This window comes from Haplochromis burtoni, unplaced genomic scaffold (assembly GCF_018398535.1).
Source record: "Haplochromis burtoni strain Fernald_Lab_line unplaced genomic scaffold, NCSU_Asbu1 Contig_78, whole genome shotgun sequence".
Lineage (NCBI taxonomy): Eukaryota > Metazoa > Chordata > Actinopteri > Cichliformes > Cichlidae > Haplochromis > Haplochromis burtoni.
Genome location: NW_024582439.1, coordinates 291,629 through 312,191, shown reverse-complemented (window position 1 = coordinate 312,191; position 20,563 = coordinate 291,629). Strand labels below are relative to the sequence as shown.

At 39.8% G+C, this 20,563-nt stretch overlaps 1 protein-coding gene across 1 annotated transcript in view; it reads right to left on the bottom strand.

Moving 5' to 3' along the window:
* The window catches only part of st6galnac3 (ST6 (alpha-N-acetyl-neuraminyl-2,3-beta-galactosyl-1,3)-N-acetylgalactosaminide alpha-2,6-sialyltransferase 3), a 98,320-nt gene that overhangs the window by 54,563 nt on the left and 23,194 nt on the right, over positions 1–20,563 (bottom strand). The window contains exons 2-3 of the mRNA XM_005924545.3: positions 13,773–13,952; positions 2,201–2,610 (exon numbers count right to left, since the gene is read on the bottom strand). Of these exons, the coding sequence (XP_005924607.1) occupies positions 2,201–2,610; positions 13,773–13,952 (590 nt within the window). The remainder of the gene's footprint in view (positions 1–2,200; positions 2,611–13,772; positions 13,953–20,563) is intronic.

The following is a 20,563-nucleotide window of genomic DNA, read 5'->3' as shown; positions in this document are numbered from 1 at the left end:
CACTTAGTAAATAAGGGGACCCAACAACTTTAGAAGATTTTGAATTTCTCATCTACACTTCGCATATAAACAGAGTCTGCTCAGCTTTAGCACATCGTTGGTTTCCTAATATCTTCTTATGTTTATCAAAAGAAAGACCTAAACAAAGACAAAAGCAGGAGCACAACCAGCAAAAAGTGAGTGTTAATAAAGCCAATAAGGAAAGACTACAGTCTGACTGCAGTCCAGATAAATACAGAGTCCAATGTACAAACACATCAGAAAATGCATGGAACAACAAACAGACAAACTGATAGAGGGAGAGACAGGATTAGGAAGGCAGAGAGATGATGGATGAAACTAATGAGGGCGGGGCACAAAAGACAAACAGGAAAGATAAGCATCAAAGACGCGGGAAAAAACTAAAGACTAAGAACGTGGCGCATTATGCCAGGCGCTGTCTCACACTGTGATCCTGGTCGTGACGTAGTCTGCACCTCCTTTTGACCTGCTCCTGACTTAAATCAGCTTAATTGAGGTGGTCTTCACTGTAGCTCCATTTAGATTATCATAACCGCTTTTCTAATTACCCCACAGTTTAATTTCCTCTGTCCAGAGATGACTGAGCTTCCTGACAGGCTGAGAGACAGTTACACGGTTGGCTGGCTAATCAGTCAGCGCTGACGCCTCTCTCCCCTTGATCAAGTAAGCAAGTCGAAGCTGGGACGGCACGTCTCCTAGGCTGCTTGCGGCAATCTGGATAATTAGAGTTGTGTTCGATCAGTGTTCCATCTTTGCCAAGCTGATGATTATCCCCGCATGCAGAAAGCAGTGACAGTAAACCAGCAAACACAGACACGCACAAATTACAAGGTAACGGCAGACAAGCTGCTGTGGTATTTTAAGAGTTATAATATTGCTGTAGACATTAATAAATGTAGTTTGCATGGATAAGGGAAGGAAAGGACCATGTTTTTTAATAGATATTTCATGTCTGAGTGAAATAAAGAATTTCAGAGCAGTGCCTTAGTGTATTATTTCAACATAACGGCAATTATCCCCTTCGCTACCTCTGATTACATTAAAATACTGAAATAAGTGCAGCAAAGTTTGAGGCAAGCACAAAAAAATGATCGAAAAACATACAGATGAACCTCTCAGTGCTCATCACGTTTTCATTTGACGGGGTTCTTGTTACACATTGAGTTTGGTCTGTGATACCAATCAGCAACGACTGAAGTGCTGCATCTCACCCAGGAGCATTATGTTGCGTAATGAGATTCTTCTCCCCGAACATCCCTCCCTAATCCCACGCTTCTATCTGTGCTTTGTGGGCCTTCGCAACAGCTGAGCCAAGATGAACATGGATGCTCTACATGAAATTCAGTGTTAACCCTGCCATCATGAATAACGGCGAGACAATGGAGCCGAAATGGAATGGATGCTACGCCCATTACCAAACATGTTAATCCTCTTAAGAAGTTAAGGCAGGTCTTGATGACATTTGGGCAAGGCAGAGGTATAAAGCGCTGCAGAAATGAGCAGAGACTAATCTGAGAAATTAGGTTCATCCTAAACAAAAGCAGGCCTCGAGCTTTGATCCCATTTTCATTAACCTGCAATTCTCTTTGGGGAATTGACAGGAAAAAAAAATAACCAGGTGAGCCTCTCTTTAAGTTGCGGTTTGCAGTTTTAACACAGGTTGTAGTAAAATATCCCTAAAAACTTTCACTGATCTGCAACTTAAATCAATTCACTGCTTTTCAGAATGTGCCAAGACGCTGTCGGAGAAGTTGTGAGACCAGCTGTGTCTGGGGGTGCTTAGAAAGACTGCCAGAATCATGCTACCTCATTAACCAGATTTCTCCCAGACCAGCATTTGGCTGATGCCTATAACCCAGGCACAGCACACTTCTAAGGCGCTGTGTAAGAGCTCATTTTTCAAAAAATGGCCCCCAGTGCCATGCAGAGCCTCTTTAGAGGCAAAGTTAAGTAACTCACTTTGATGAAGCCTCGTGAGAGGGAAGATTTGAGACGAGAAAAGCACAGAGCAATGAACAGACCATCAGTACTGATAAGATCAATATTATAGCAACAAACAGAGGGGTAGATGTCAAAGTGCTGAGCAGCAAATCTGTCAGAGTGAAAAAGTGGAGGTCTGCTGTGGAATTCAGTGATGCTGTGCCAAAAACAAAAACAGGGCAACTGCAGTTTGACTCACCTGTCTCTTCCAGTCTCCTTCTTAAAGACCATGTCGCAGTGGTTCATCCTGTCCTCTGTGGTGACAAAGATGCGGGCATGAGGGTAGTTTTCCGACGCCTGCCGCAGCATGTTGTACACAATGCCTTTCCCGTCTTTCCTCATGTTCCGGAGCGGCCCCCACACAACGTAGACCGTGTCGTTGGCCTGGCCGAAGAAGTACTGGGGCTTCTGCAGCAGCAGGGGAACTCTGGTATGAGAGACGACCCTCAGAGTCGTGCGTCGGCCCACATCGTTCTCAAACCCCCGTGTGGGTGCGTTGTTCATCCGCCAGATGCAGGGAGAACGATCTATCTGCGGCCCGGTGCCCTGGCCCAACATCTGACCAGAGCTGGACACGATGCTGCACAGTTCGCAGTTCAGCTTCAAGGGCTGGAGGAGAGGAAGCAAGTCCATTAGAACTTTAAGGGCACTTGCAGAGCACCTGTCAAGGCTACTTAGTTTTTGCTTCCAAATTTAGACTTCCAGCCTCTCCTATCACACATTTTCATAGCAAGGACCAAAGACCAAAATGAATCAACAATGATTATGGCTAATGAAGGTAACAGACAAATAAGAAGCATCTATGATCTATATCTTACGTATTTTCAAAGAGCATGCAGCTGAATTAGTGCATTTTAACTACTAAAAACAGCACAGTCCATAAGATCATTGTGAAACAACACATACGCTGTCCATGGTCCTGAAATTATTCCAGTTCAGTTTATCTAATATTTCACTGTTTATTAAAGTGTAATAAAACTTTATTGAGGAAAAATGTGTTTTTAAAATTTATTAACATAAATAATTCGATCAGAACAAAAACAAACAGCACCATAAAACTACCAAACCAATTCAAAACATCAAAATAAAATATGGGCTGCTATTAAGACTTTGTATTCCTGACATCCATCCAAGGCCTGATTATTTTCAGGATAGGGTTCAAAGTCAATGCCGCCATCTTGTCATTTTCTTCATTCTTCAGTCATTTGGCTTTGAACCCCACTGTGCACGCTGTGAAATTTGTGCCGCAGAAGCCACGTTTAAAAGAACCCAACACCAAAAATTGAATTTTGTTGCCACTGCTATTATCACTGGCGTGGCTCCTTTAGGTTTGAGGTTCCAGGTTCATTTACCTTGTGCAAATCTTAGGTTAAAAATCAATTTTAACGGTAACATAGGAAAGCCTGAACATTTTTAACTTCCAAAGAAGTTAAAGAAAGTTTGTTTAGGCCTGCATTGTTGTCTGATTTGTGTGAGTTAAATAATCTAAGAACGCTCAGCAACTTTCATCAGTTTCTATCAGTGCAAGTTCAGCAGGACTGTGGAACAGTTCATAAAATAAAGCCACAAGAAAGCAAGATAATTAGAACAGCCAGCAAGCAGAAAGGAAATTTATCACAGTGCGAAATACTGCAGCGCTTTATCACCGGCTTCTATTGCTGGAGAACAAGGTCTTTACATGCACCATCACCAGGAAGACACGAATACATGAAAACCGACAGGGAAATATATTAAATACACTGAAATTATCAAGGCAAAACAAAATAATGTCCTCCTACAGAATCTTAATGATGTTAGAAAACTCTATGATCGCTGTCTTACTGATAAATATTCTGCTGAAACGAACTCCTGAAAACACATTATACAGCAGGTTTTTTTAAAGATTAAAAGCACATTAAAAACCTTAAACACATGAAATGAGGAGACTTTTATATTCAGTCTTTAAATTGTGCAAACTGGCCACTTTATAAGGTACGCCTTGCTAGTACTGTGTTGGACCCCTCTTTTTCCCTGATGAACCGTTGACACAAGCAGGATGGATCCATGTTTTCATGCTGTTTACACCAAATTCTGACCTTACCATTAAGCTATTGCAGCAGAAACGAGTGGTTCCTTGAATTACTGCTGCCTTCCTATCCCTGTAGATCAGGGCCTCAAGGCCTCAAGGGCTGGTGTCCTGCAGGTTTTAGATCTCACCCTGGGTCAACACACCTGAATCAAATGATTAGTTCATTATTAGCCCTCTGGAGAACTTCAAGACATGTTGAGGAGGTCATTTAGCCATTTAAATCAGCTGTGTTGGATCAAGGACACATCTAAAACCTGCAGGCCTGAAGTTTCCCACCCCTGCAGTAGATCATCAGTTTCTGAACTACTCAGATCAGCCCATCTGGCGTCAACAACCTTGCCATGTTCAAATTCATTGTGCCTAATAAAAGGACCCACGAGTGTACATTCCCTTTCATTAAATTAAATGAGTTTTAAATACTGAATAAGTGGTTTCCTTCGAAATTATAATGCATTTGACGCAGTTTCGTCTTGTTTTGTTAGAGTTGTGATATATTTTATATGTGTTCAGTAATATTATTAAAGTGATGTTTTGGCAAGAGAATTTAAACAAAATGCATTTGGTGATTATTCATAAAAAAAATATTAATCAGGGTTTTACGGGCCTCTATAATTTTCTTTTATTCCCCAAGACTGATGTCACACTGCCCAGAACTAACATAGATTAAGTTAATTGAATATGGGACCTCAGAGGTTACAGCTGCGAGGATGACAGAGAAGCAAGCAAGCTGTGTCATTTATCTTACTGTTACTGTATATATATATATTTTATATATCTTATTATATGTTACAGGAGCAAGGGGATTTGTAATGAATCTTCAGTAAGAGCCCTTAGCTACGCTTTGCCAACCGAGGAAAAAAGCCCTCACTGAATCCAAAATGGGAGATTTACCTAATTGAAGCTAATATGCTTGGTTTGTTTTGATGAGATTAAACTTACTTAAGTAAATGAATGCGCGGCAAAGTTGGGAAAAGAAAACGCACTGTGTCACGACTAAACCCTGTTCATCATTTGCTTAATGGAGAATAACTGTAATGTCACTGGTCTGAATGCAAATTGCATTTTTGCTGCACTTTTAATGCACTCTGGTTTCGAACGCAAAACTCTTTGGCATTTGATCAACAAGCACAAGAGTTTTAGAGTGCAAGCACAAGACAATCCACTAAAAACTGTTACAGCTCCTGGCTTATCAGCACTCACAACACGCTTACCACACAAGATCGGTTGCTGCAAAAGGGAACTACACAAAACTACCATTGGTTTTCTTTTGTATCTGACATGTTTCTTTCATACATAACTCCAGCTGACGCTGCTGGTATTGCCTTGTCTTTCATGTATGGATTCAATCACGGGTTAAGAAAGGATTTCTGGACCCAGTCTCCATTTACTGTTTGGTTGAGATACACATCACCGCAGCCTTGAGCCGTCAGCAGCTCGTCCATCATCACCCCTCAGCCTAGCCCATAACTTCATCACGCCTTTTAGCACACACAGATTGGCTGGGCTCTGTGGGGAGCACTGACTGGCTAACTGTATGTGAAACATATGAGTTTGTCACTGGAAACCTACCAACAAGGAGCCCCTGAGCAAGGCATTTCACCATACTTCTGCTGCAGTGTAGCTGCTCAGTGACAAAAAAAAACAAAGATTGAGGTTTTGGTTTTTAAAAGGCATGTGAGCAGTTTACAGTCACACAAATAAAACCAGCAGTGAACATTATTGTTTCTAATCTCATTTACATGCATTACAGAAGAGTGGAAACCTCATCTAATAACTACAAACCCCGTTGGAACACTTTTTATTCAGTATGCACTGGAATCTGGCTCCCAATAAATCTGAGTTTTACGTCCTATAAATCAATAAAAATGTTACGGCCTCCTCCTCTTCCTCTCCTCGCTTTGATTCATGTTTCAGTTCCATGTTCACGACGGCTCTGTTTCAGTGTGGCCTGCAGTAATCGCAAACAGAGTGCACTTTTATAATCCGAGTAATTCGGGCACTCTGATAAGTACGAAATCGACTCACCAAAGCTTTAGATTTTTAATGCATGAGCGTGTTAAAAATAAAGTGGGTTATTTAAAAAGCAGGCTTAATGCCGGGGACACAGCCATCATTAAATTATAGCACTGGGGTGTGAACTTAACCTTGGCTTGTTCATTAAAATGCTCTGAACACGATTAATTAATAAGCAATAATTATTACATTAACTTGCCAAATATTTCATTGTAAGTCTCTGGGACTTCGAAGTCTTTCTGCTTAAAAAATTAGCTTCAGCTGTCTCCATGGGGGAAAGTGGTTCATTTCAAATGCTTCTCTTGGGGCGTTTACATTAAAATAAAGGAGAAAAGTACAGTTCACATTTGAAACCCCTTCTCAGAAACAAATGATTAAGAGGTACATTAACGAAACATGAAAATATCCCCACGTTTAGTTCTGCACGAGCTATTTATGAGTTCTTTTAATAATAACCACAGGTCGTCCAGTGGGAGGCAACCTTTTTTGAAACTTTGATTACTTAGATTCTTTGTAGTGATTTATTTTTTTATTTGTTCAATTAATCTTGAGTAGCTTACAGTTTGTTTTATATAATGCAAGTATAGGACCAGGTAAAGTTCTGTGGATGTTTTGTTTGATTGTTTTACTGCTTTTATTCTTTTGTTTTGTTTTTATACATAACTGATGATGTAGTGCTAATTACCCAACATTTTACTTTTAGCATGTTAACCGAGTGAAACGGCAAAAGTGAGGTGGTGACCATAATAACTATAATAGCTTTTAGCATAGTATTCTCACTGTGAGCATGCAGTCCCTGTGTTTGTCGACTAATTGTGCTTTGAAACCTCAAGTCTGACCTTTGGCTGTTGCCATCTTGGGATTCTGGAGCTAGAAGAGGCATGCAAAGGGTAGAGTGTCTAGGAGATTACTCACGGGCATGGTTTTCAAATACATGGCCTCCACTTACTAAAGCATACCCAGTTTTATCATTTCATGGCTCACTCACACTACAGTGAAAGCAGGACCACAAACTCCTTGTGACAAAGGAAATTGGATGGTCTTCTAGTGATTCAATTATATTTTTTCACATTCAATAACTGGTTGGAAGGAGTTGTGGTCACCAGCTAGTTGCCCAGAGTTTAAGCATGCCACACTCTTACCCCTTTTAATCAAGAGGCGATTGCACAGGCCACCCAGAGGGAGGCAACCTGTCTCCAATCAAAGACTTAACTATTTATAATACATCACAGGCAGACTGGCAAAGGTTTCCAAACAGCAAATGTGCCAATACATTTGCTATCGGTCTGTGCACAATTCGCCTGTGACATGTCTCTTTGCTTAAGGGGACTTGACTTAACTAGTTTCCAACTGGTTGTATTCTGGTTATATTCCTCTTTAACAGTAAGGCTGCCAAGTACCTGTCATTTTGCAGTCAAATCGTCATCTTGCACCAACTACATTACTATTTGTTGAGGAATTTCTGAATTTCTGCTTTAGATCTATGAGAGTCTGGTTGAATTCTGCATGTAAGTAGTTAATGTGAATTTCTGTGTACACAGATGGATAATAGATTTGCAATTTTAACCAATTCATCACAGTTAATTGCTGTGTTATCACAAACTGATAGCAGACTGCCTCCATCATATTGCTGTTTTATGGCCGTCTCAACAAAACAAAGGCACCCTGAAGACAGCAGCTGACAGCGAGTGATTACACACCAAGTCGCTGTCTATAAAGCAACTGTTTCAAGGGCAACAAAACACAACTTTGTTGCACATGGTTACAATAATTCTGATCATGCTCCAACACTGTTTTCAAAAAGTGCGACTGTGACATTATCCGACATGGAAACATATGAATCCTTGGATTTATTGCTTGAGAACATGAAAGAAAAACAAAGTGTCCCAAGGTCATAAACAAGTAAGCAATGGGGTGATTGTTTTTTCCCCACAAACTACCACGAAATCACACATCTTTCTCCAACCAGAGGAGTCGCCCCCTGCTGGATATTAGAAAAAATGTTGCTTGAAACCTGCATTGTCTTTTTACTTCAACACAGCTACAAGCACAACCTTGAGCTGCTAGCATGGCAGTGGACTTGCGTGCTGTAGTATTTTAAGCTTTAAACTTTTAGACCAGGAGTCACCAAACATCCCTCACTAGATTAAAGGCTTTGTTATACATGTTTAATTAATCCTATTAATCCTTGTCTAAACAACAAATGGTGCTAAATAAATGTTTTCAGCACCATTACGCTGCTTCCCCTACCTATAGTGCTTTCTGGGTTGGGTAACTTACAAATTACTTTCAAATTAGAGGCTCAATATTTCTAAGTAGCAGCAGCTAACTTACACTCACTGGCCACTTTGTGAGGGTAACCTGTTCAACCGCTCAGTAGCATAAATATCTAATCAGCCGATCACATGGCAGCAACTTAATATATTTAGGCATGTAAACTAGGCCAAGGCAACCCACTGAAATTCAAAGTGAGTATTAGAATGGAAAAGAAAGGTGATTTAAATAACGTGGCACGGTTGTTGTAAGACTGGCTGATCTGAGTGATTCAGAAACTGCTGATCCAATGGGATTTTCCTGCACAACCACCTTTGGGGTTTACAGAGGGTTTACAAAAAAAACGAAATGGAAAATATCCAGCAGTTCTGTGGGTGAAAATGTCACCAGTTATGCAGAAGAGCATCTGGGAATGTACAACATATCAAACCTTGAAGCAGATTTGGTATAGAAGGTAAAGCTCAAATCATCTTAAACTGGGTCCTTGAACATGACAATGAGTTTGCTGTGCTCAAATAACCTCCACAGTCACCAGATGTAGTGAAACGGGAGCGTCCCATCAACATATCTACAGCTGTGTGATACTATCATGTCAATATGGACCAAAATCTCTCAGAAATGTTTCCAACACCTTGTTGAATTTATGCTACAATGAACTAAAGAAGTTCTGACTGCAAAAGGTTTGATCCAGTTGCAAAGTGATTGAAGAGTGTAAATGTCTTTCTGACATCTTATCTGACATTTAATCACAAATCCTATTTCATAACAAGGTAAACCTGGATACTACAAATAAATACAAAAAACATTTTATCATTATAAACTAATAAAAATAAGAAAAAAAGGCATTTTACCCAGATGTTTCCCAGACATTCTAATCTAAACACCAACACTAACTCTGAAACACATAATTCTTCACTAACACAGGTTTAATTGTTTGGCATTATTTGAGCAATCAAAGCAGATGGTTTTGGATGTTATGTAACAGATGTTTATGAAGACAAGTTTTAATTGGTGCGAGCAATTTTATTTTATCTCTTGTCTGCAAGGAGCTGATAATGAACTTAGAGAGGACTTACATACAATAATGCATATTTTATTAGCCGGTGCAACACGGGCCACAAACAAGAAGCTTTCTCATTAACGTCCATTAATATCCACAAAGTGCTCCAAAACTCAGACCACTTTCGAAACGCACACAGTGGAAAACGTTGTGAGAAAGGCCTGCATTTAAAATGCTCACGTCCAAATGAAAATATAGAGTTTCTCCCTCGCTCTGTGATGGACCAGACACATGGATGTAAAGTGCCACAAGAAAAATGTTTTCTATTTCTCCCGAAAGCAGCGCAGGAACAATTTATCACAGCTGGAGACAGACTCAATCAAATGAATAAAATAAGGCAGGCCATACCCCTGCTACCGGGTTATGCATTATACATGTTTGCGAGAGGTTTATAACACTTCAAATGACACCTCACTGGGGATCATGTGAGATTGCCTTACTGTCCAGGTGAAATGCTACAGCTTCTAAAGGTGCTGCTGTGTACTTAACAGAGGCTGACAGCTCACACAGCAGGCCTTCATTCCCGACTTCATCACTTACGACACCTGGCGCGGGAGTATCGCCTTGACCAGACCTCCACAATTTCATCCATCCTTTGTCAGAAATTTCATAAGAGTGCAGAGCACTTTTGACACTCATTCTCAGGCCAATCACTGCCTTCCTGATTAGATATAGAGAACTCACTGGTGGGAGATTTGAGCCAAAAGAGGCCTAATTCTGTAGAAGCTGCCAGTCTTTTTTACGATGATTTACATAAATCTCCATGGGGAGAGGGCAGTGATTTAAGCAGTCTTGTCTGGAGGCAGAAGGAGGTGCAGACGTAGAGACTGGTGTAAAGTGTGATTGCCTCTGGGCCCATGTTGTGTGGATGAAACTCTCCAGAGGCAGAGGATGGCGCTCTGCATTAATCTGCGAGTATCATCCTGCTGAATATAAGACATCCACTTCACATGAATTGACTTCGAATTCTCATTTTCACCCGGAAATGTTACACACATTCATGCTTAGTAAAATGTACATTTTTTAAAACATTTTTTCATCATGACTACTCAATATAGAATAGCATAAGCACAATGGGCTGTGTTTAAACAGGCTGCCTTCCCAAACAATAAACACAGCTTGGTTTTTACATTTTGATGTGGTGGGAATTAAAAGGCTTTGATATTTCAATTTCCATAAATTGTGCAGGGAATATACAGCACAAAGCTGTTTGAAGGCAGAGGAATGGGATCACGGACACGGGTGTTTGGGATTAAAAATAAATAACACTCACAAGGGACATTAAAACGAGCATTTTCAGATCCATCACAGAGAATCTGATATAATAAATTAAGAAAACTCTTAAGGGGGTGCTCTATTTTGAATAGACTACACCTTCATTGTGAAGGTGAATGCTTATAGAATATAAATGTACTGCAGGAGAAAGGGTTACTCAAGTATGAAGTATTATTATATTACAAATGTGTTGCATTATCAAATGTTTACAAAAAAACATAGTGGGGAAAATAAGTATTTGATGCCCTGCTGAATTTGCAAGTGTGATTGCTTACTAAGAAATTAACAGTCACTAATTTTATGGTTGTTTCATTTTAATAGAGAGAGAGAGAAACAGATTATATATTTGATTGCCTACAATCCCTGATTCCTGCACAGACAGATGAGAGATTACAATCAGTCAGTTACTCCTGATCTCATCTTGTTTCATGTATAAAGCACACCTGACCACAGAATCAGTTTGTTTCATTCCAGTTCTTCCACCAGCATAGAGAAGACCAAAGAACTGTCAAGGTTAGAATGATTATTCAAAAAAGGAAGAAATATAAAAGAAACATCAGTTGCCCTCAGTCTAACACCATGTGGCTCCATCCCTCAGCCAGAAGCTTCAAGTTGGGTCATAGATGGGTCTTCCAGTATGACAAATGACCCAAAACATACCGCTAAGGCAACAAAGGAGTGGCTAATGAAGAAGCACATCAAGGTCATGGAGTAGCATAGCCACTCTCCAAACCTCAATTCTACAGAAAATCAGTGGAGTTGGCTGAAGCTATGAGTTGGCAAGTGACAGCCAAGAAACCTAAAGGCTCTAAAGTGTTTCTGTAAAGAGGAGTGGGCCAAAACCTCCTGAGATCTGTTCAAATCTGATGACCAACTGCAAGATATGAAATGAAAATTAAACTGCCATAAAAATTAGAGACACGTACACTTCTTAAGTGAGCAAATTCAGCTGGCATTTAGCTAATTATTTCCCCTAATGTATATCTATGTAAAATGTGAGATGCCTTTATCATAAGCAGCAGAAACATTTTCCTCTAAAATAAAATATATGTAAGAATATGTGAAAGATACTTTATTAGTATTAGGAAGATTAAAGCCAAATATTGAAGAATTACACCTGCACCTCTGTCATTAATTTAAAAACATCTTTTAATCTGCTTATGCTCTCTTAATCTTCTTAGTTTGCCTTGATAGCTGAAATGACTTTTTTACCTTCGGTTTTGTTTGTTAGTTTTACTGAAATCCTGAATTCTGTTATTTACTGGGAACTAGAGCAGGGAGATATGACCAAAAATATTTATCATGATATACATTTGAAAATTTGCGATAACGATGACATAATTGACATTAGACAAAACACTTTACAACTCCACAACTTTATTAGTGCAAAAAACAAAAACCATCAATGTATTTTCACTTAAACAAGCAGCTGTTTTTTATGTGCATTAAAGTTATATAAAAATTTAACAGTGCAAATGCAAATTCCTGGCTGACCAAAAGGCATTTCCAGTGGAAATTGGCCGGCATATCCTCAGCATAACCATGTATAATATCCACAAAACTTAAAAAGAGGTTATACACACAATACGGTAATATTATGTTGAAGCACAGTACGTATCGCTCCGCGAGGCTCCTGCCTACAATAGCCGTAATGCTCCGACAATCCATCAAGCGATGCGGGTTCGTAGCTTAGCAAAGTCTGACGGGTGAAAGCTAAACCAGTTCCACACCACTGAAGTTGCAGCATTTTTACAAACCAGTTCTGGTTCATCCGTTTCATTCAACGATCCGCTTTCGCCCTTCTCATTCTCCGTCGCCGCCATACTTTTTCCACCATGTGAGTATGAAAACAAAGGCACTGCACATACGCGTTTAACCCATATTCTATCGCGATATTTCATTTTCTTATCTTTGCCCAATATTATACCGGTATTACCATGAACTGTATGATATGGCCCAGCCCTACTGGGAACTTCTTGGCTCTTTATCACATTTGAAGTTAACCCTTTGGCTTTTATTATGGTTTAAAAGTGTGTGTGTTTATGTGTGGGGTGTGGCCAATTTGATTGGCAAGGGGGCAGACACAAGTTGCTGGAGCCAATCACGTCAATCCAAGGCTTCACCTCTGCTAACTGAGGCCACTGAACTCCACTGTGTTGCAGTACTGGTGGTTTTTGAGGGCATTTAATGAAACTGACTGACGCAATATTAAATCCCGCTGTGTGGTACAACAGTCTGCACTGATCAGTATTTTATCAGTTTGTTACTTAGCTTAATTAGTAAAATAATTCCCAACTCAAAGAGCTGGAAAGAAGTTCACACCCCAAAATCAGTGCTGCAGCACGCTGGATTGTTTTCACACATTTTGATGTGACGGCCCTGCGACAGACTGGCGACCTGTCCAGGGTGTACCCTGCCTCTCGCCCTATGACAGCTGGGATAGGCTCCAGCGCCCCCCGCGACCCTGAAAAGGATAAGCGGAAGCGAATGGATGGATGGATGGATAATAATTAAAAAGACATAAAAAAGAAGTTTGAGTTCTTTAAGAAATGACGTCTTTGCCATCACAGTTGTTGTTGCAAGAGGGATCATTTTGTTCCAGAGAGTTTGAATCCTGGCGGGTCTATTGTTAATCTTTAGTGATTAAAAAATAAAATGATAAAAGATATATTTTACTTGAATCAAAATCTTTTGTTGTTTATTTTGCCTAAAGACAATCATGTTCATTTCCCTTACTTTGACTTGATACATTTAGCTTAGTTTGCTGCACCTCGCCTGCAGATGCACCTGACCCTCAACGTTTGAAATCCACTGAATTAGCATTTTTTTAAATTTCATATGGAAATCATCAGCATCTATTATCAGCATATGTTGATAATTTAACATTCATCACATTTACATACAGTTTCAAAAACAATTGATAACAGTCTTCTGATTTTTTTTATGCGAATAATATGAAAAAACACATGAGAATAGAAGTGCAAATGTTATCTAGCATCTACAAATAAATGAACACTTAGTGAGATGTAACAGCTTAATCTATGTGTGTCTTCCCTGTAGTTCCAGGTGTTTGTTCCTCACCTCCTGTTTGGGAATGCTGACGTATCCCAGGTGGGGCTTGTAAGGCTTGTATGGCTGCTTGGAGAACAACGTCTCGCCAAATACAGGCTGAAAGAGGAAGGATGGCTTCTCAGAATAGTTCACCACCACCACAAAGAGCGACACTGCCACAATCAGACTGGTCGCGATCAGGGACTTCCTCTGTGGAGGGAGAGAAAGCACATTCATGAGAAGCCTGACCAGTGCACAGAATAAAACCTGAATATATGTTAGAGCAAATCTAAATGTGGCCTTTCAGTATTTTCTGTGGTTTAACAGCTTGGGCTGAATGATAAGCAGAGAAGAAGATTTGCAGTTTCATCGTAAAACTGTAACTGTGAAAGTCAACTATTTGTTTTGAAAATAAAATAGCATGATAAAAACATATTTACAGTAAAAAGTCCAATTTAAACATAATTGTGTGTTAGATTCCAGATGCCAACAGTGCACACAGTTGTGCATGAAACTTAGTGGGGAAAACAACACTTTAACATTTAATAACACTGAGCTCAAAGGAAAAGATCAGTGAAAACAAGTTCAGCCAACAGTGGCACGATTCTTTCAGCAAACTCAATACATGTTGACGCTGCAAACCCCTAAACTAGATGTGATTTTATTCTTCAAAGATTTCAAAACAGAAAGTTAAAGCTTTAAGTTGATTAACAAGACATCACAAGACATACAAACACAAATATATTGAGTACATTAGAATACAACATGATATACACAAATTTCTCTAACTGTAATTTTGTGTGGTGATTTATTTTCACTCCTGATAATCTCACAAGGTCAGGCTCTGCTGTTTGTTTGTTAGTCACTGAGCGTGTGCATTTTGCACAGCTAAATAGGTAAAATTGAAGGTGACAGTCATTTACCAGGGTGATTGCTCGTGCACATCACCTGGAATTCGTGGAATTTGAGCTTTATTTTTGTTAAATATGATGCCGCATTTTAATGTCCTAATACCACCGCATACAGTTAGGTTCACGGATTTTTAGCACTATGACCCAGCTTTTGTTATTTTGCCTTTATATATGACAAAATGTAGCTTAAATGATAAAAAATTTAAAGTATTGCATCAACTGTTTTAGGAAATTCTGCATTTTTCATAGGCTGACATGATTTTAAATATGAGTGTTCACATCACCAAATACTGTTCCCTCCTTTGATATGCTCTGTTACACCCTTACTGCAGCCGCCTTCAGTTGGCGCTTGTTTGTGCAACTCTCTGCCTTCAGTTTTTTTGTATTCGATAACTAAAAAAAAACATGCTCCGCTAGGTTGAGATCATGTGACTGACTTAACCATTAAAAAAAATGTCCCATTTCTTTACCTTCAGAAACTCTGGGGTTGCTTTTGCAGTATGTTTTGGGTCATTATCCATTCGAACTGTACAGGACTGTCCGATCAGTTTTGCAGCATTTGGCTGACTCTGAGCAGAGAGTGGGGTCCTGTACACTTCAGAATTCATCCTGCGGCTTCTATCAGCAGTCACATCAGTAATAAACACCAGTGGCCCAGTTCCACTGGCACCCATGCATGCTCTTGCAATAACATTGCTTTCACCATGTTTGACAGATGTGTTGTGTTTTTTGGACCATGAGCTCTTCTTCACTCACCTCCTTTCACTCTAGTTGTTTATACATATACACCATTTTGCATGTCATATTCCAACTCTAACCTGTGTGTTATTTGTCCCGTCTCTCTCCCCTCATACCCCACCGGTCACAACATAGCTGCACCTCCCTGAGCTTGGTTCTCCCAAAGGTCTCATCCTGTTAAAAGGGAATTTTTTGTCCCACTTTTGCCAATAGCTTACTTGCAGGGGGTCATCTGATGGGACTTCTGTCTATTTTTGTAGGGTCTTTAACTTACAATATAAAGTGCCTTAATGCAATGTTAATTAAATTGCATCAAAGTCCTCTTCTTGGTTATATCTACGCAAAGAGGGATTTTTTTAAATAATTGGATGCTCTTTTAGATGTTTTGTGGCAAACTTGGCCTTCTTGTTCTTATTCACACCTTTGTAGTCCCTCTGTGTTCATGTAGATTTTAACAATGGTACATCTAATTCATTGAGAGTGTTCTTGACTTGGTTAGATGTTGTGAGGACGCACTAATTTTGTTAAAACCTCTTGAATTAAAAGTGAAAGCCTGCAGATTAATGACATCTTGGTTGTCTGCTTAAAATGCAGTTCTGTGTATACAGATAGTATAGTGTATACAAGAGGTAAATTGTGTTACTGTTCAGAACTTTATGGGCCTAATTGTATTACATTAGGTTGGAAAAGGAAGACAACCTTGTGCATGAGGCTTATTCAGTCACAAGAACCTCTGTAACGGATTTTTTGACTATTTTGGGGAAATCTGAATGGGTCAGTCAGTGTTTTGAGTTCAAGGCAAGAGTAGCTGCTTGTTGAATGTCCAATGACTCACTGAGTTGTCCTATTTGTGTAGAGTACAAAAAAACTCTATACAAGACCGTACCTCCTGTGTGCCCATGTCTTTTCTCCATTATATCAATTTTTTGTCATAATAAATTTATCTAGTTTTATACTCTTCATCTCTCCTGAAAGATTACTTCTGCGAGAAGAAAACCAGGCCCCACTGTATTTTCCACAACAACTCGCTAATAAATAATAGAGAATTGTATTTGCCTGGCTTGTAGTCATAATCATGAAACAGAGTAAACACGACCATCGGTTTTGATCAAAACTCAAAAAATGATTTGTTTTCATGATACTGTAAAAAGAGTTCACCACTGCTAGATACTGATGCATCTGCTAATACAGCTTAACTGTCTGAGTAAAACCTCCTACAGAACAAATGAGGATATAAGTGCATCTTTCTAGGGCCCACGGAGATATGAGCACTTGTTCTGTGAGAAGATGTTTTCAAGTCAGAAACTTTATAAGGGAAGAAAATGAAAGTTAAATTCAATCATTATGTTTTCAATTACAGACTTGTGAGTCACAATATCCTCTTCCTTTCACTTCAAATACATCGAATATGAAAAGATTCCTGTGAAGTCCTCCTCCTTCCTATGTAGTCAATTTGCAGAGATTAACCCTTAATCTCTGCTCACTGACACACGCAATTTCCCTCTTTCTAGTGTGACTGAGCCAACACACCTTGAAAAAGCTGAGCTGGCACAGGCAAAGTCGTAATCAATTCTGTAGGAGCGTCACAGCTCAGCTTGAGGTTACTCGACAGACGTTCGTGGCTCTCAGATGATGATCGTGTTCTACTTTTCATCTGGTTGCACTAATGCACTGACTGTGCATAAATGATATGAGCTTCTTTTCTGTTTCAATATTTTTACTAATGAAGCAACAGCTGGGGCTGCATTAATACAAACGGTGCACAACAGCCCCACGATCATATGGAGGTAAGAGGTATTACGGCCTGGCTGAAAGAGCTGAGTGATGAATAATGGATAAAAGATGGAGGACGAGGAAAGGTCTCACAGACAAGAAGATATTGGCAGGGCAGAGCTGGAGATCAATAGATACAAGAGAGAAAGAATCGGACTGTGGTGAAAGAAATCTGAGGCATGCTACAACAGCTCTCAGCCAGAGGGTGATGATAGACTGCAGCAGAGCCAGAGATGCTTTATTTTTTTCTCTTTTATTCCAGGAAACTTTAATAATGTGCTGCTAATATAACACACAGCAGCAGGAAAGTCTGGGTTTTTAAGAAGGTGCTGTTTTGCAAATTCTTTGAATTTATCTGATGTTGGGGAGATTGAATGTGGCGCGTGGTAATGGTGAAGCCCCCACCGCCAGCCTGCCTGCACCACCACAAGCTCTGATCTCCAACATCAAACATCCCAAGGGAGACACCGGAGGCTGTGCTCTTCAGAGATGAGATCAAACATTTGGTGTGCGGTGGGAGTGGGGTTGAAAAAGACGGCGACCATTTGCTGCCCTGACAAGCCTATCACACTTTACCAGTTGCATGTTTGTTGCATCATACATCATTTCATGGCATTACAACCATCTTTGATCATAAACAGACTCTCAACTTTGATCTGGCATGAAAACAGCACAAAGGGGACCAATGAGAAATCCCTTTTCCACTCGATCAGTACTTTACAAAATAATATATAACACTTTCCTGAAAGAACAGTCAGTTATATGCCCCCCCCCCCAAAAAAAAGAACAAAAAAGTGGCAGGTCGAGGTTTCTGAAAATGTGCTGTAATAGCCAGTCATCAAGAGTCCATAATGGAGCATGAAACCAATCCTTTATAAAGCAGGAGGGTTCATCATGAGGGGAAAAAAAACAACCCTCGGCTCAGTCTGCAGAGCTGCAGCATCCATCTGTTCTCATGAGGACAGAAAATTTCCTTGTCTCCTTCAACCTCAATCTGGCCACAAATCACAGGGGAAATGATGTGTCAAAGACTGGAGGCGATTGGAGGGCTCCATGTGGGCGTTGTGGGGCACTGAACCTCCACTAGCTCGAGCGAAAGACTCACAACTTCTCTCCTCGTTTGCTCATCCATCAGGGTGATCACGAGTCAGCCTGTTGAGGCGTGTGACACAGAAATTGAAAGGCTCAGTATCAAAGGAGGAGTACAGTCGGGGAGTGGGACCATTAACACCATCATAGAGGCAGCAGAACAGCTATAAAGTTTCAACATTAGAGCTTTCGGTCAATGTTAAAACATTTCGCTTGAGCAATATGACTCCATATGCAGCTGCAACGACCTTGTTTGCCATCACGAGATCAGACAATGATGGCCATTAATGGCACAGGCACTTAACGGCTGTAGCCTGGGAACGTTTCATATAATGCGCGCCGTCTGAAGGCTCTGAGTTGTCTATTTTTAAAAGTGCTAAAACCTACTCTTAGGAGATATTGATCTCAGTTCACCGGCAGACTGTGTGGGATCACTGGGCTCTGGTACATGAGAGAGCCATAATTTCCCCCCAGTCCCTCCTGCAGGGAGCCTGTATGAGCAGATTGCACACAGGAAGCTAGCAGAAGGTTATTGATGGCCAGCTTGTCCATTTGTGGCAATGACCAAACTGACTTGTCAGTTGTGCAGAAATTGAGCAATAGCAAGCTATGTGTTGTTATAAAGTACATTCAATCAAATGTCTGTATTTCTGTTTTATGCTATTTATTTTTACATTTTTACAGCTTTAGCTTTAGAGATCATACAAACACATTTTTATTTGTTTATAGTACTTCATCTGTAACAACACTACAGTAATACATGTAAAGCTTCATAATAAAGGCTCAAAAACCTCAGAAACATTTTTAGCTGATTAGTCAGTGTCACTGACTTCAAATGAAGTACTGTGCAACAGTTTTGAGGCATTTCTTATTTCTTTATGTTTTGCTAGTAAAATAGGAAGCACAGTAGGTGCAGCAATTTACTGAAATGTGTTCACACATACATGGAAATACAGTTCATAAGATAAAAACAGAGTTTGTACAATTCTGTAGGCGCTCACTGTTGTAGCTCTCAGGTACAACACAGGCTGCCGTGCCAAAGTGTCTACAGATACAACTTAAAACTGGTTCTTTACTAGGTTGTCTGTGTGTGTAGATACTATATTTGCTCATCCCTTGGGTTAGGAGTCTGTTTTTATGCTTGAATGATTTATTGGTCCGTGTCTTAACCACAAAAAAAACCCAGTCCTCTGAAAATGGTAAATTGGTCAGGTACAAAGACTGGACTAAAAATGAGTGATAAAGCAGACCATGTCCAAAGAACACCCACACCTGCTGAGGTGCTAGCCACCATGGTTGTGGTGGATTGGTTGGGAGCTCTGTTTGTAGTTTTAGTTTTTCCACTCAGGTTTTCACAGTCCTCAGTCTTATAGTAAGATAAGATATGACAAAGATTGCCATCCTTTCATTTTGACAAAGTAATTATTGTATTTGGGTTTATAATGCACGACCAAGGAGGTGATTTCAGAATTCCTGGAATAACACCACCCATCCCATCTGTAAACATTTAAAATTGTCTCACTCCTTCACTGAAGGCATTTTTACTTACAATGGAGTGTTATCACTTTTGTTTATGAAAAAGATCTGATACCTTCACTAAATATTACTAACTACGTAAATCACTAGGGCACTTTTCTTACTAATTAAACAACAAAAAAGGTATAATAAATCTGTAAACTGCAGAATAATCAACAAGTCGTGCTCAATTCACTTGTGTGATGAATAAAAATTCAAAGCAAATTAGCTGTTTATTTCCTCATGCATATATAGTGCATTCAAAATTTCACCTCCATCAGGCTCTATCTGAGCATGAAGAGAATACAATTTCCCACAAAGACTAATGCTCCAGCTCAGTAAACAACAGGGCCACACAGTAGTTCAATCCAAAAAGCTAATGGCAGTGGGTATTGGAATAATGAGAGGCTCAACCTGAAGAAAATGGCTCATGAAAAAACATATCTGGTAGCTATTTTTGAGTGTCTCATGGGCAATGGGCAAAAAACAGAAAATTACATTTGCAATGCAAAAACGCTACCTCGCTGGCTCCTGATTCTCTCCACCACGGTCCAGCGAGCAGTTAAAATCCAATTTCAATTAAGGTGTTTGAGAAAATATTTGAGGAGCCTTACTCTTCCTCTTCCTCTTCATAGTGCTAGTGTTTCTCTCCAAGGCAATAAGACAGAAATATAAACAAAGAACCACTCCTGAGATTAAAAGAGGGCCCAGGCACATTACTTCACTTGTGTCATATTTCCAGCAAAGGTCTCGCTTCAAAGCCATCCAAGTACAAGATAACAAACTATTCTTTTC